The sequence below is a fragment of the Chelonoidis abingdonii genome, chromosome 10, assembly GCF_003597395.2.
Source record: "Chelonoidis abingdonii isolate Lonesome George chromosome 10, CheloAbing_2.0, whole genome shotgun sequence".
NCBI classification, from domain to species: Eukaryota; Metazoa; Chordata; order Testudines; family Testudinidae; genus Chelonoidis; species Chelonoidis abingdonii.
This window is the reverse complement of record NC_133778.1, coordinates 62,331,513-62,343,584: the sequence shown is the minus strand read 5'-3', so window position 1 is coordinate 62,343,584 and position 12,072 is coordinate 62,331,513. Positions and strand designations below refer to the sequence as shown.

The 12,072-nt window shown below is 49.3% G+C and overlaps 1 protein-coding gene across 1 annotated transcript in view; it reads right to left on the bottom strand.

Moving 5' to 3' along the window:
* LCT (lactase) overlaps positions 1-12,072 on the bottom strand; it is a 33,559-nt gene that overhangs the window by 632 nt on the left and 20,855 nt on the right. The window contains 4 exon segments of the mRNA XM_032782623.1: positions 6,498-6,708; positions 6,711-6,736; positions 8,709-8,932; positions 10,982-11,116. Coding sequence (XP_032638514.1) covers positions 6,498-6,708; positions 6,711-6,736; positions 8,709-8,932; positions 10,982-11,116 — 596 coding nt within the window.

The window sequence follows — 12,072 nt, the reverse complement described above, 5'->3', positions numbered from 1 at the left end:
AGACTGCTAGATCCCTATGTTTTGAACAGCATCACATACACCAAGGGTGCCGTGCAAGTATTACATACCCTTTAAGTTAGCTCAACTGGTTCTAGAGGTTTTGGACCTAACTCCTTTGTGGACTGAAATTCCTAGTTTTGACAATATTCTCAATCTGCAGCAAAAAAGTGTGTTTCTTCATTCATAAATGTAAAGTAATATTTGAAGGTGTATGCAGCAGCCCCATGTAGTTCAACATAAGAAACATCAGTTCCCAGTGTATTCACCAGTAAAAGACGGTTACTCACCTTTGTAACTGTTGTTCTTCGAGATGTGTTGCTCATATTCATTCCAAGCAGGTGTGCGCGCGCCACGTGCACGTTCGTCGGAAGAATTTTCCCCTAGCAACACCCGGCGGGTCGGCAGGCGCCCCCTGGCGTGGCGCCTTTGCGGCACCGTATATATGCCCCTGCCGACCCGGCCGCTCCTCAGTTCCTTCTTGCCGCTTCGACGTAGGGGAAGGAGGCAGGTTGGAAATGAATATGAACAATCACATTCGAAGAACAACAGTTACAAGGTGAGTAACCGCTTTCTTTATCTTCGGGCTTGCTCATATTCATTCAAGGGTGAATCCAGCTTACCTAGGACGGTGGGCGTCGGAGTGGAGCCTGTTGAATAGACAGCCTAAGCAGGGACGCCAAGATTCATCAATATTATGTTTCACCCAAGAGCCGATCTATTTTCACCCCCGCAAAAAAACTAGCCCGTTTACAACCCCACCCACAAAAAAACACACACAAACTAGGAGGTATATAGGTCTTCATTATAACAAAGGTATCTGAAATGGTTAAGTTCATTGGAAAATCTTCAAAAAAAAAAAAAACAAAAAAAAAAATAAAAAAAAAAAAAAAAAGAACTTTTTTGTGAGGTGAATTAAGTTCAAAAACTGTACTAAATTTTAGTGCATTAGCATCGTACGGACTGTCACCAAGGCGAATGAAAAAAAGTGGGCACTTGACGACACAGTGGCTGGCACGAATTGTTTGTATAGGCACAAAGAGATTGCGCTCTCGGGAATGAGGGTAGGGGATCGCCCTGAAGAAGTGTGAGCCAGCTAGCGTGGAATGGGAGACCACCTTGGGCAGAAAGGCCGGATGCGGACGGAGTTGCACCTTGTCTTTATGGAATATCGTGTATGGTGCGTCCGCCACCAGAGCGCGAGCTCTGAGACTCTCCTGGCCGATGTAATGGCCACAAGGAACGCCACCTTCCACGATAGGTACAGGAGAGAGCAGGTTGCCAAGGGTTCGAAAGGAGGGGCCATTAGTTTCGAGAGAACCAGATTGAGGTCCCAGGAGGGGCGGGATAGCGGACCTGGGGATACAGGCGCTCCAGGCCCTTGAGGAACCTCGAGACCATAGGGTGAGAGAAGGCGGAGGAGAGCCTTCTCCTGGATGGAAGGAGGAAATGGCCGCTAGGTGGACGCGGAGGATGAGAGCGCGAGGCCTTGTTGTTTAAGGTGCCATAGATATTCCAGTAGCACTTGGATGGGAACCTGAGCTGGTGACAGTCCTCGTGTGATGACACCAGCAGGAAAACCTCTTCCATTTTGCCAGGTAGGTAGCCCTGGTTGCAGGTTTCCTACTTCCCAAGAGCACTTGCTGCACTGGGGTGGAACAGCGCAGCTCTGCAGAGCTCAGCCAGCCAGGAGCCACGCAGTCAGGTGGAGGGACCGGAGGTCGGGGTGGAGAAGCCTGCCGTGGTCTTGTGATATCAAGTCCGGATGGACCGGCAGGGGAACCGGACTGGCTATGGACAGGTGCAACAGCGTGGGGTACCAGTGTTGGCGAGAGGCCACGCTGGGGCGATGAGAATTAGTCGGGCCTTGTCCCTGCGTAGCTTTACGAGGACTTTGTGCACCAAGGGGAACGGCGGGAAGGCATAGAGGAGGTGGGTCGACCAAGGTAGGAGGAACGCGTCCGACAGAGAGCCGCGGTCGAGACCGCGGAAGGAGCAGAACAGGGGCACTTCCGGTTGGTGCGGGACGCGAAGAGGTCGATTCGGGGAAATCCCCACCGCCGGAAAAAAGAGAATGGACTATGTCCGGACGAAGAGACCACTCGTGGGCTAGAAAGGACCTGCTGAGCCGGTCTGCCAACACGTTCTGGACTCCTGGAAGAAAAGAGGCTTCCAGATCGATGCCGTGGGTTACACAAACTTCCACACAGCGTTATCGCCTCCTGACAAAGAGGGAGAGAGCGCGTCCCCCCCTGCTTGTTTTATATAGTGCATCGCGGTGGTGTTGTCCGTGAGCACTAAGACAGAACGGGCCTCGCAGGTGAGGAAGAAAAGCCTGGCAGGCGAGGCGGACGGCCCTCAGCTCCCTGATGTTTATGTGCAGCGACAGCTCCCGAGAGGACCAGAGGCCCTGTGTTCGACGAGACCCCATGTGAGCTCCCCAGCCCAGAGAGGATGCGTCCGTTGTTAAGGAAATGGACGGCTGTCTGGGGTGAAACGGTAACCCCGCACACACCAGGGCGGGATTTCGCCACCATCGGAGGGAGTGTAGGACGCTTTCTGTGAGTGTGACAACGATGTCCATGCTGTCCCTGCGTGGACGGTAAACCGAAGCTAACCATATCTGCAGTGGGCGCAGGCGGAGTTTGGCATACTTGGTTACAAAAGTACACGCCGCCATGTGGCCTAAGAGGCTGAGACAGACCCTGGCCGAGGTCGTGGGGAAGGCTAGCAGGCTGTCTATGATAGTGAGTAGTGCCTGGAAACGGCTGGGTGGAAGTGAGGCTGTCGCGACCATAGAGTCCAAGACGGCCCCGATGAATTCTATCCTCTGGGATGGTACGAGGATGGACTTGTCCGAAATTTATCAGGAGCCCTAGAGATTCGAACAGGTCCCTGATGATTGTCATGTGCGCGGCGACCTGAGCCTGGGAGGACGCGCGAACCAGCCAGTCGTCCAGGTAAGGGAAGACACATATCCCTGGCGACGGAGGCAAGCGGCCACTACTGCCATACATTTCGTGAAGACACGTGGGGCAGAGGACAGGCCAAATGGTAGGACCGTGAATTGAAAGTGCCGGTCCCGCACCAGAAAGCGGAGAAAGCGTCTGTGAGGCGGGTAGATCGAAACATGAAAGTACGCGTCCTTCATGTCGAGAGCAGCGAACCAGTCTCCCGGATCCAAGGAAGGGATGATGGACCCCAAGGATACCATGCGGAATCGTAACTTCCTTACGAAGGCGTTGAGTCCGCGGAGGTCTAGGATGGGACGGAGACCTCCTTTCGACTTGGGGATTAAAAAATAGCGGGAGTAAAACCCTCGGCCTCTGAGGTCGTGAGGCACCTCTTCTATCGCTCCGAGTTCGAGAAGCGTGAGGACCTCCTGCCAGAGGAGGTGCTCGTGAGAGGGGTCCCTGAAGAGGGACGGGGAGGGTGGGTGGGTGGGAGGGTGGAGGCGAAATAAACTGGAGATGGTAACCAAACTCCACCGTGCGCAAGACCCATTGGTCTGAAGTTATCCGGGTCCACGCCGGAGGAAGGGAGAAAGGCGGTGGAAAAAAGAAGAGGAGTCCGGGAAGGGACTGGTGCTCTGCTCTCTGGCGCACCTTCAAAAGTTTTGCTTCGGTCCCGCCGGTGGTTTGGCGGTACCGTTGTTTTGCCCCCCTTGGGAACCGGACTGGCGTCGTCGGTTCACCCGTCCCCGCCGTCTGTTGAAGTCTTGGCGGGGGCGTGGGGGGGATAAGGGCGCTGAGGTTGCTGTCGAAAGGACCTCCGCTGGGTCTGCGGTGTGTGCATGCCCAGGAGCGCATTATTATGCGGTTATCTTTAAGGCTTTGCAGCCTTGGGTCCGTCTTCTCTGAGAAGAGGCCCTGCCCTTCAAAAGGGAGGTCTTGTATGGTATGCTGCAGCTCCGGAGGTAAGCCGGACACTTGCAACCAGGAAATCCGTCTCATGGTAACGCCCGACGCGATGGTTCTAGCTGCTGAGTCTGGCGGCGTCGAGCGCAGCCTGTAAGGCTGTCCTTGAGATCTTCTTGCCCTCTTCCACGAGACTTTTGAACTCAGGGCGGGAGTCTACCGGGACCAGTTCAGTAAACTTGTCCATGGTCTGCCAGGTATTAAAATCATATCTGCCTAGCAGCGCTTGTTGGTTTGCGACACGTAACTGGAGACCCCCAGCGGAGTAAATCTTACGGCCCAGCAGGTCCATACGTTTAGCCTCACGCGATTTTGGGCGGGGGGCTGGTTGGCCATGACGCTCCCTCTCATTCACGGATTGGACGACCAGAGAGCATGGAGGAGGATGGGTGTACAGGTAGTCGTACCCCTTGGAGGGTACCATGTACTTTCTCTCCACGCCTCTGGCCGTCGGAGGGATCGATGCTGGGGCCTGCCAAATAGACTCCGCTTTGGCCTGAATAGTTCGTATGAAGGGCAAGGCGACCCTCGTTGGTGCATCGGATGAGAGAATGTCCACTACGGGATCCTCAACTTCCGGCACCTCCTCCGCTGTAGATTAATGCTCAAAGCCACTCTGCGGAGCAAATCTTGATGAGCGCGAAGGTCAATAGGGGGCGGGCCAGAGGTCGAAGTGCCCGCCACTGCCTCATCTGGGGAGGAGGAGGAGGAAAGACCGGGGACCGGGGGCTCCCTGCAGGTTGTTGATCCAGAGCATGGCTCGGTTCGAGGGGTGCTCTGGGGTCCTGTGACTCGGCAACATCGGTTGCCGGAGGAGGAACGCTGATGGTGGCCTCTGGCACTCGAGCTGCACCAGCAGATCTCGCCGGCGGGAAAGGATCGCCTTCTTGGGCTTGATGGTACGCCCAAGGCGTCCAGAAGGACCACTGCTGGGGCTGGTCCGGATCTTGGCCCACATCCCCATAGAGCACGCTGTCTGGTCGCGAGGAGCCGGAAGGGTGTCTGGAAGGCCAAGGCGGGGCAGACAACCGTAGGACTGGTGCCGAGTGACGGTCGGTGCCGGGGAACGGTGCCGAGAGTCGAACCGGTGCCGAGATCGGGACCGGACCTACGACCAGCGCGGTGCCGGGAGGTCGACCGGGATCGGTGCGCCGACGGTATGATGGACTTCGTCGGAAGCGGTGCCGAGAGCCAGAGCGACGTGCTGAGCGTCGGTCTGTAGATCGGGACCTGGACCGGTGCCGCGAGTACGACCGGCGCCGAGAGTAGGATCGGTGCCGGGACTGCGAGCGGCGTCGGATGGCGAACCATGGCGTGAGCGGGATCGGTGCCGAGATCTCGATCGGGACCGGCGCCTATCCAGTGCTCCGAGAGATGGAGGTTGGAGCATCGCTGGCTTTCCCATAGAGGGAAGCGCCCGCACCGGCGGTGCCGGGGGCTGAGGCAGGGAAGGCTCAGTGAGCGCTATCAGGTCCCGCGCCGTCGTGAAGGTTTCTGGCGTAGTCGGGATCGTGAGCTCGACCACGGCACGTGCCGGGGAGCTATCAAGCACCGGACTCGACGGCCCTTGCCCGGCCGGAGTCGACGGTACGGGAAGCACCGGTGCCGGGGCAGATAGTGGTGCGTGCCGGCACGGCTTTCCTGGCTCGGACTGCGGTTCCGGAGGCGCGACCGCAGGAGCCTTCGCCTTCTTCGGCCGAGGGTGAAAGCGAGCGCCGCCGGGCTGGCTGCTCAGACGAGGACTTATGGTGCCGCGGTGCTGTGGCGGTACCGCTCGTCCCCGGTGCCGAAGACGGTGGTTTCGGTGCCGGTGCGGTCGGTGCCGGAACTGCCGGAGTCAGGGCGGCCTCCATAAGGAGCTGCTTTAAACGGGAGTCCCGCTCCTTTTTTGTCCGCGGTTTGAAGGACTTGCAGATGCGGCACTTCTCCGTCAGATGGGATTCCCCAGGCACTTGAGGCAACGATCGTGGGGGTCTCCCGTTGGCATCGGCCGACGACAGGCCGAGCACTGCTTGAAGCCGGGAGAGCCGGGCATGAGCCTGGGTCCCGGAGCGGGCGAGGAGGAGTATACCTCAGCCCACTAACTATATACAACTACGTTTAACAACTATACTTATAACTATTAACTATTAACAACTACCAAACAACACTAACTAACTAAGAACTATGTAGAACGGGTGAAACGCTAGGGATGTGGAGGTCAGCTAAGCCGCACTCCACGTTCCAACGACCGACACGGGCGGTAAGAAGGAACTGAGGAGCGTCCGGGTCGGCAGGGGCATATATACGGTGCCGCAAAGGCGCCACGCCAGGGGGCGCCTGCTGACCCGCCGGGTGTTGCTAGGGGAAAATTCTTCCGACGAACGTGCACGTGGCGCGCGCACACCTACTTGGAATGAATATGAGCAAGCACTCGAAGAAGAATAGCTCAGTTAGCAACTACTGTAATTGAGTCCCTAATTTGGATATGCTGGAGCTGTAGGGAATTCACAAAGTAATGTACTTTATTACATAAATGTAGAAATCATTAGGATGCTCTTAGCCATTAATATTAATCCCTATGTTCTATTTCTAGTTAGTTACCTTCAGGCTGTGGCTGGAGACACAAATGTGGTTCATATGCTGGGTCTGGGAAGCCATTACATAGTATGATTGATGAATAATATTTTGAAGATTCTCTGGGAATTCTGGGCAGATTGGGATCAGTGTAGTTAATGTAATACAAACCAAATTTTTCAGCAAAGCCTGTTGCCCATTCAAAGTTGTCCATCAGAGACCATGCAGTGTAGTCTCTTGGAGATCAACACCAACAAGTATGATAGCTGTTGAGATGTACCAGATGTGAAAGCATGATCATGTAGATATTTAACATAATAGATAACAAACCTTAAAATAAATTAATCTTGCAATCTGTCAGCATGGAAGGCCATTCAGTATGCTACCAAAGTGATATGCATAGCACATTGCCAACCTTCACTTGGTAAATAAGCACCCTGACTTTCACAATAAGCCAAAAATCAAGCTTGTCCCATTTCAAAACAGGCCAATCCTTAAGAATGCCAACACTCTAGGTGACTAGATCCCTCCGGCGTGCCGTCTAGGGCTGTGGTGGGCCCGCTGTGCACCCCTGACTCTCTCCCCACGTTGGCTCCTGGCAAGCAGGGGCAATCAAAAAAAGAAGCTTCAAGCCAATTAAGCCAAAACCAAGCCCAATTTCTGCATTTTTTTTTTCCCACTGGTTTGGCATATCTGATCATAGTGTTGGAGAAATTAGTTACCTTATACACCCAGGTTTCATACCTCAACCCATCCTTAATTCTAGATCAGAACTAGCAGTTAAAGGGAAATCCTTATTTCATTCACTTGGTTTATCTTTTGTGTGTAATTTAGGGATTGAATCGTACTCTTTGATGGCTGGTATCTTGTGCTCCAGAATCTAAGCTGTCAGTTAAAAAAGAAGTGAAGCTTTCAGACTGTGAAGAAAAGCCTTCATATTGCAGTGTATAAACCGCTCCTATGATATCTCCCAATAAAGAGGAGATATGATCATATTTTGAACAGCAGCATGATCTTCCATCAGTACTCTCATCTGGGCATGTCTAAGGCAGTATTGCCAACTCTCTCACTATTTTCACAGTTGATGAGCTCTTTCTCCCCTTGCAAAATTAACCCTGGTAGAAGCCAGCAGAGTTCCTCCCACTCTCCCTGCTGTTCTCACGGGAAGGGAAGAGGGGAAAAAAGAGTCCAGCATGGTTCTGCTCCGTCTTGTGAGCAATTAGAGAGGACAGTGCCTTGATCCCTCTCCCTTCTTCTGGGAAGGGATCGAGGGTACCCTGCTACAACTTCCCACTCCTGAGAGAGAGGAATGAAGAACCCCAGGAGGAATAAAACAGGGGACAGAATTAATTGCTGAGCAGAGGACAGGCAGATGCTGGGGTGAGAAATCCTAGAGTAGGAGCCAAAATCATCTTGCCTAATAGAGTTAGTTTTCACACAAATACTGGGGATGGGCAGGAGGAGTTTAACAAATCAAAAAACACAATATGGTCTTTTAAAATCTCAGGATTTATGATCTCTTTAGGTTAGCAATGCTGCAGTGGGCACAGCTTGGAAGAATACCACTTCACCACCACCCCCCAGTTGCCCACTGCTGTAACTAACATTAAACAACAGCAGGTAGTACTGACAATAGGCTAGTATGTGTTTACACAGATGAGGTATTAAATAGCAACATGACAACTGATCTTAATTCTCATCAAACCATTCTTTGAGCAGACAGTTGAACCATAAGCTACTATGAACAACAGTTCTGAATGGCAAAGCGAACTGTCACAATAGATGGGAGTCTGAACCAGGGTCTGCTTGACTGAGGACCCCTGGAGGCTAAGTACACTGCAGCAGTAATGCAGATACATGGTGTAGTTGGTGGTGCTGGTCTCAGACACAGCAATGCTTGTTTAGTGATCCATCAGGGAAACCTGAACAACAGGAAGGGCTCTCTCTGCAGCTGTGATTAGGTACATCACAGGCAAACAGAGTATGATGGAACATACGGGGGCAAAGAACAAAAGTCTAGAATTAGGTGGCAAGTGCTTGAAGTTATTGGTCTTAATTCTGTACTGAGTCAATGGCCCTTAGTATTTGGCCTCTGCCAGCACAGGAGAGTGGGACTGCTGAGAGACAAGACCCAAGAACCTCCATGATGCCAGTCTTACTTGAACTAAGAACAAGCACTACGTTATAAGTTTCCTGGTAAAATGTGAAAGCATAGTTCTGATCAGAAGGAACTGGTACCTTTTAATGCTTCATTAATGTAACTCTTGTAGTAATGTATTCGCCAAGCGTCATTGAGGCCTAGTTCTCCACGTTCAGAAATCCCATTCTCAGTAATGTAAATTGAAGGGTTATCATACTCTTCTTTTATCCACCTTAGGATCTTTCTGAAGCCAAAGGGAGTCACCTTTAACCAGAAGGAACCAGAGTCCAGCCAGCTCCGATCTGTTACTGAAGCTACCCCCCTGTGGATGAGAATCAAAATGTAACAATGATAAAACACCTTATTCTGCCAACTCCCACAGCTTAGGCCAAGGATCAAATTGTACATTATTTATTTGTATTACAGCAGTGCCTAGAGGTTCCAGTCAAGGCTTTGTGCTAGGCCCTGTACAGACAGACAGTTCCTTCCCTGAAGAGCTTACTGTCTCAGAGTCAACAGTATATGCTCTATAGAAGTGCCTGGGATAACTTCATGAACAAGAAATATTAACAGATTGCATGAATGGCTGCCCAACAAATTCTACCTTTCAACTTCTGGGTCTTTGAGACTGAAGTAACAGAAGCAGCAATAAGATTGAAGCTGGCGGTCATCACCAAGAGTTTCCCCTGGTGGAGGAGAATGTTCAGGGAATCAGGGAAATCAGGCACCATGTATAAGGAAGAGGAGAGGAGACTGAGGTAGTAGCATTGGCAAGACATCAGAAATGAAAGGAAGCAGGGAACTGGGTAGCATTTGGAGGTTGAGAGAACCACCGGGGGCAGGGAAGGAAAGGAGCTTGGGAGAGAGGAACAGAGCAAATGATTTTTGTCTTTAAAAAAAAAAATGGGGGGGATATGGAGGTGAAATAAAAACCTAAAAGAATTGTCTTGCAAAAGGTGGGACAAAAGAACAAAATTTAATTAAAGACAGTAACACAAATAACTTTCCTCTAGCATTACTTTTCCTCTGGTAAGCAGTTGCTGGGGTGGCCTTGAGAATGAGGTGTGATCTGACTGGGTGTGGGGAGGTGAACCTCACTAATCTATTAAGATGTGGTTCACCTTGAAAGAGCCTTAGAGCCCCTGGCTTAAGCTATGTCAAAAACTAACCCTAACCCTAAAATAACCCAGGTTCTAACATGTATAGCTAAATACTTTAGCACCTCCAAGACAGCGTGTACATTCAATCCTGCATTCCTTGTGCATCAATGGCAATTTTGGGGATGCAAACAACACATGACTGAATCCATAGTGTATATAGGTTTTGGTTAAAATTACAGAAGGATTCAAGCTTCAATGATATGGGCAGGTTTCAGAGAGCTACTGAGTTCAAGGCAGTTTCTATGTACAACCGATAAAACTCAAAAAAACCAAAAAAAATAGACATAAAATACAGGGAGTACAAATGTGAAAGGTTTTTTTCAGCAGGCCTTTAAATCATTTGTGGAGGATGCTTGTGAGCTCTAAAGATCCCTCCCCTCTTGTGATGTGTCCCCATCCTCATGCTTGCTTGTTGAGAGCTCTTCCCAAGTTCAGTTCAGTGGTTAACATTTTCACTGATAGCAGGGGTGATACTGGTAATTCATTTTCCTCTCCATGTATGTAGATAACCAACTCTCACTGAAGTTATGCGAATTATCTACAAACTCTCTCCATACACTGATGGCAAAACAGCTATTTATGTGGGACCATACGTGGCGAGGAAAATTACCAGTATTTCCCCCTCCTATAAACCAAAGAAGTTGCTAAAAGCAGCCTGTATTTGCTAATGTATTAAATACAAAACTAGGCCAGATGGTTAATTTAATATTAAAATAAGGAGCTTTATATATGTTTAGTATTTAAGTTGTTTCACCCTTAAAGCTTCACATTGTAGTTGGTACACAAATTCCCTTACGACAAACACACATTTAAAAGACGACTATTAAGTATCTAGAAGCCAGTATAGTCTGCCATCTCAAAAGCCAGAATATATGAAGGTACCATTTAGTCTACTCACATTTTTATATCAACTTTTGACAAACACATTTTCCTTTATTACTGGTTCTGTTCTTAACTGTGCTTGCTAAAAATTCAGTGTCCTAAGCTTGTGACGCAAGGGCAGCAAGCATCACATTTATTCCCTGAATTTTGGACAGTACCCAAACTTCTGACCCAGTGAATATTTTACTAGCCCAAGTATTGGGTGTCTAAAAGTACAAGAGCTTGCCAGGTTAATTTTTAATGTTTAAAAATTTATCATATTGGCACAGGCTCCAATTTGACTATTATTATTGACTGTGTTATTCTATAACTTTATACTTATGTCTTACCTATCAGTGTCATAGGATGAGATGGCAGTAGCATAGTTTAAGTTGTATGCCAATATTGTGGTATAATGATTGAAACCAAAGAAATCAAATGTGCCTTTAATTCTCTGCTTTTCACCTTCGGTAAATTCTGGGAGTCTGTATTAAAAGGGAAAAACAAGAAAAAGACTAAAATTCCTTTTCCTGGGAAATGTTTAAAGGATTGACCACAAAACAAATCTCTTTTCCTTTTAAAAACAAGTAAGTTTCAGAAAAGAAAATGAATTACCTTAAAGAGACTACACACTTGTTAGAATGTTAACAATAGTAATGAGAAATAATTGAACTTACGCAGCCCACTGTGACTGTGAAAAGTGCTTTATGGACACAAATTTATTCAACCTAAAAACCTCTGATGTAAGCATCATAATACCCATTGTATTGACCTGAATATTGAGAGACTTGTCCAAAGCGAGACAGTGGCAGAAATGGAACTTGAACACAAGAATTTTGACAGCCAGCCACCTGCTCCAACCATTAGGACACACTCCTTCCCGAGTTGGGACCAGAACTCAAGCATTAATGCACTATCAGTCACCAAACCGCACCTTTTCCAGGGCATGCTAAGCAACTTCTTCAAGACCACATTTTATCAAACATTCTTTTACCTTTTCAGAGTTAAATGATCAGAAATACTGCACAGCTCAAGATCACAGCTCTGCCAGTTTTGCTACACCATGCTATGAAAGTGAAGACGATTCACTATTTGGCCAGGGTATAGCCAGACTCTGTGAAAGGGAAGGTGATCTGCAGTACAGAAGTTTGATGTTGCGCCCAACATCTCATGATAATGCTGTGATAGCACAATGGAAAGATGTACCATCTGGCCAGATTGGTGCCTTTTAATTAAGTTCCTTGAGTTGCCGGGCTTCAATTTTTCACAGCTGATCAATATAACATACCATTTTTAAGAGCAGTTGAAAGCAACATTCAATGCATCTGTATAGGAGAATTAGGTCTTCCACTGCAGAGCATCCATTGTACAATTTTGAGCTGCCTGTTTGTGCCATTACCCCAAAGAAACTCTTGAAGAAAGTGATTTTACAGAAGTTCAT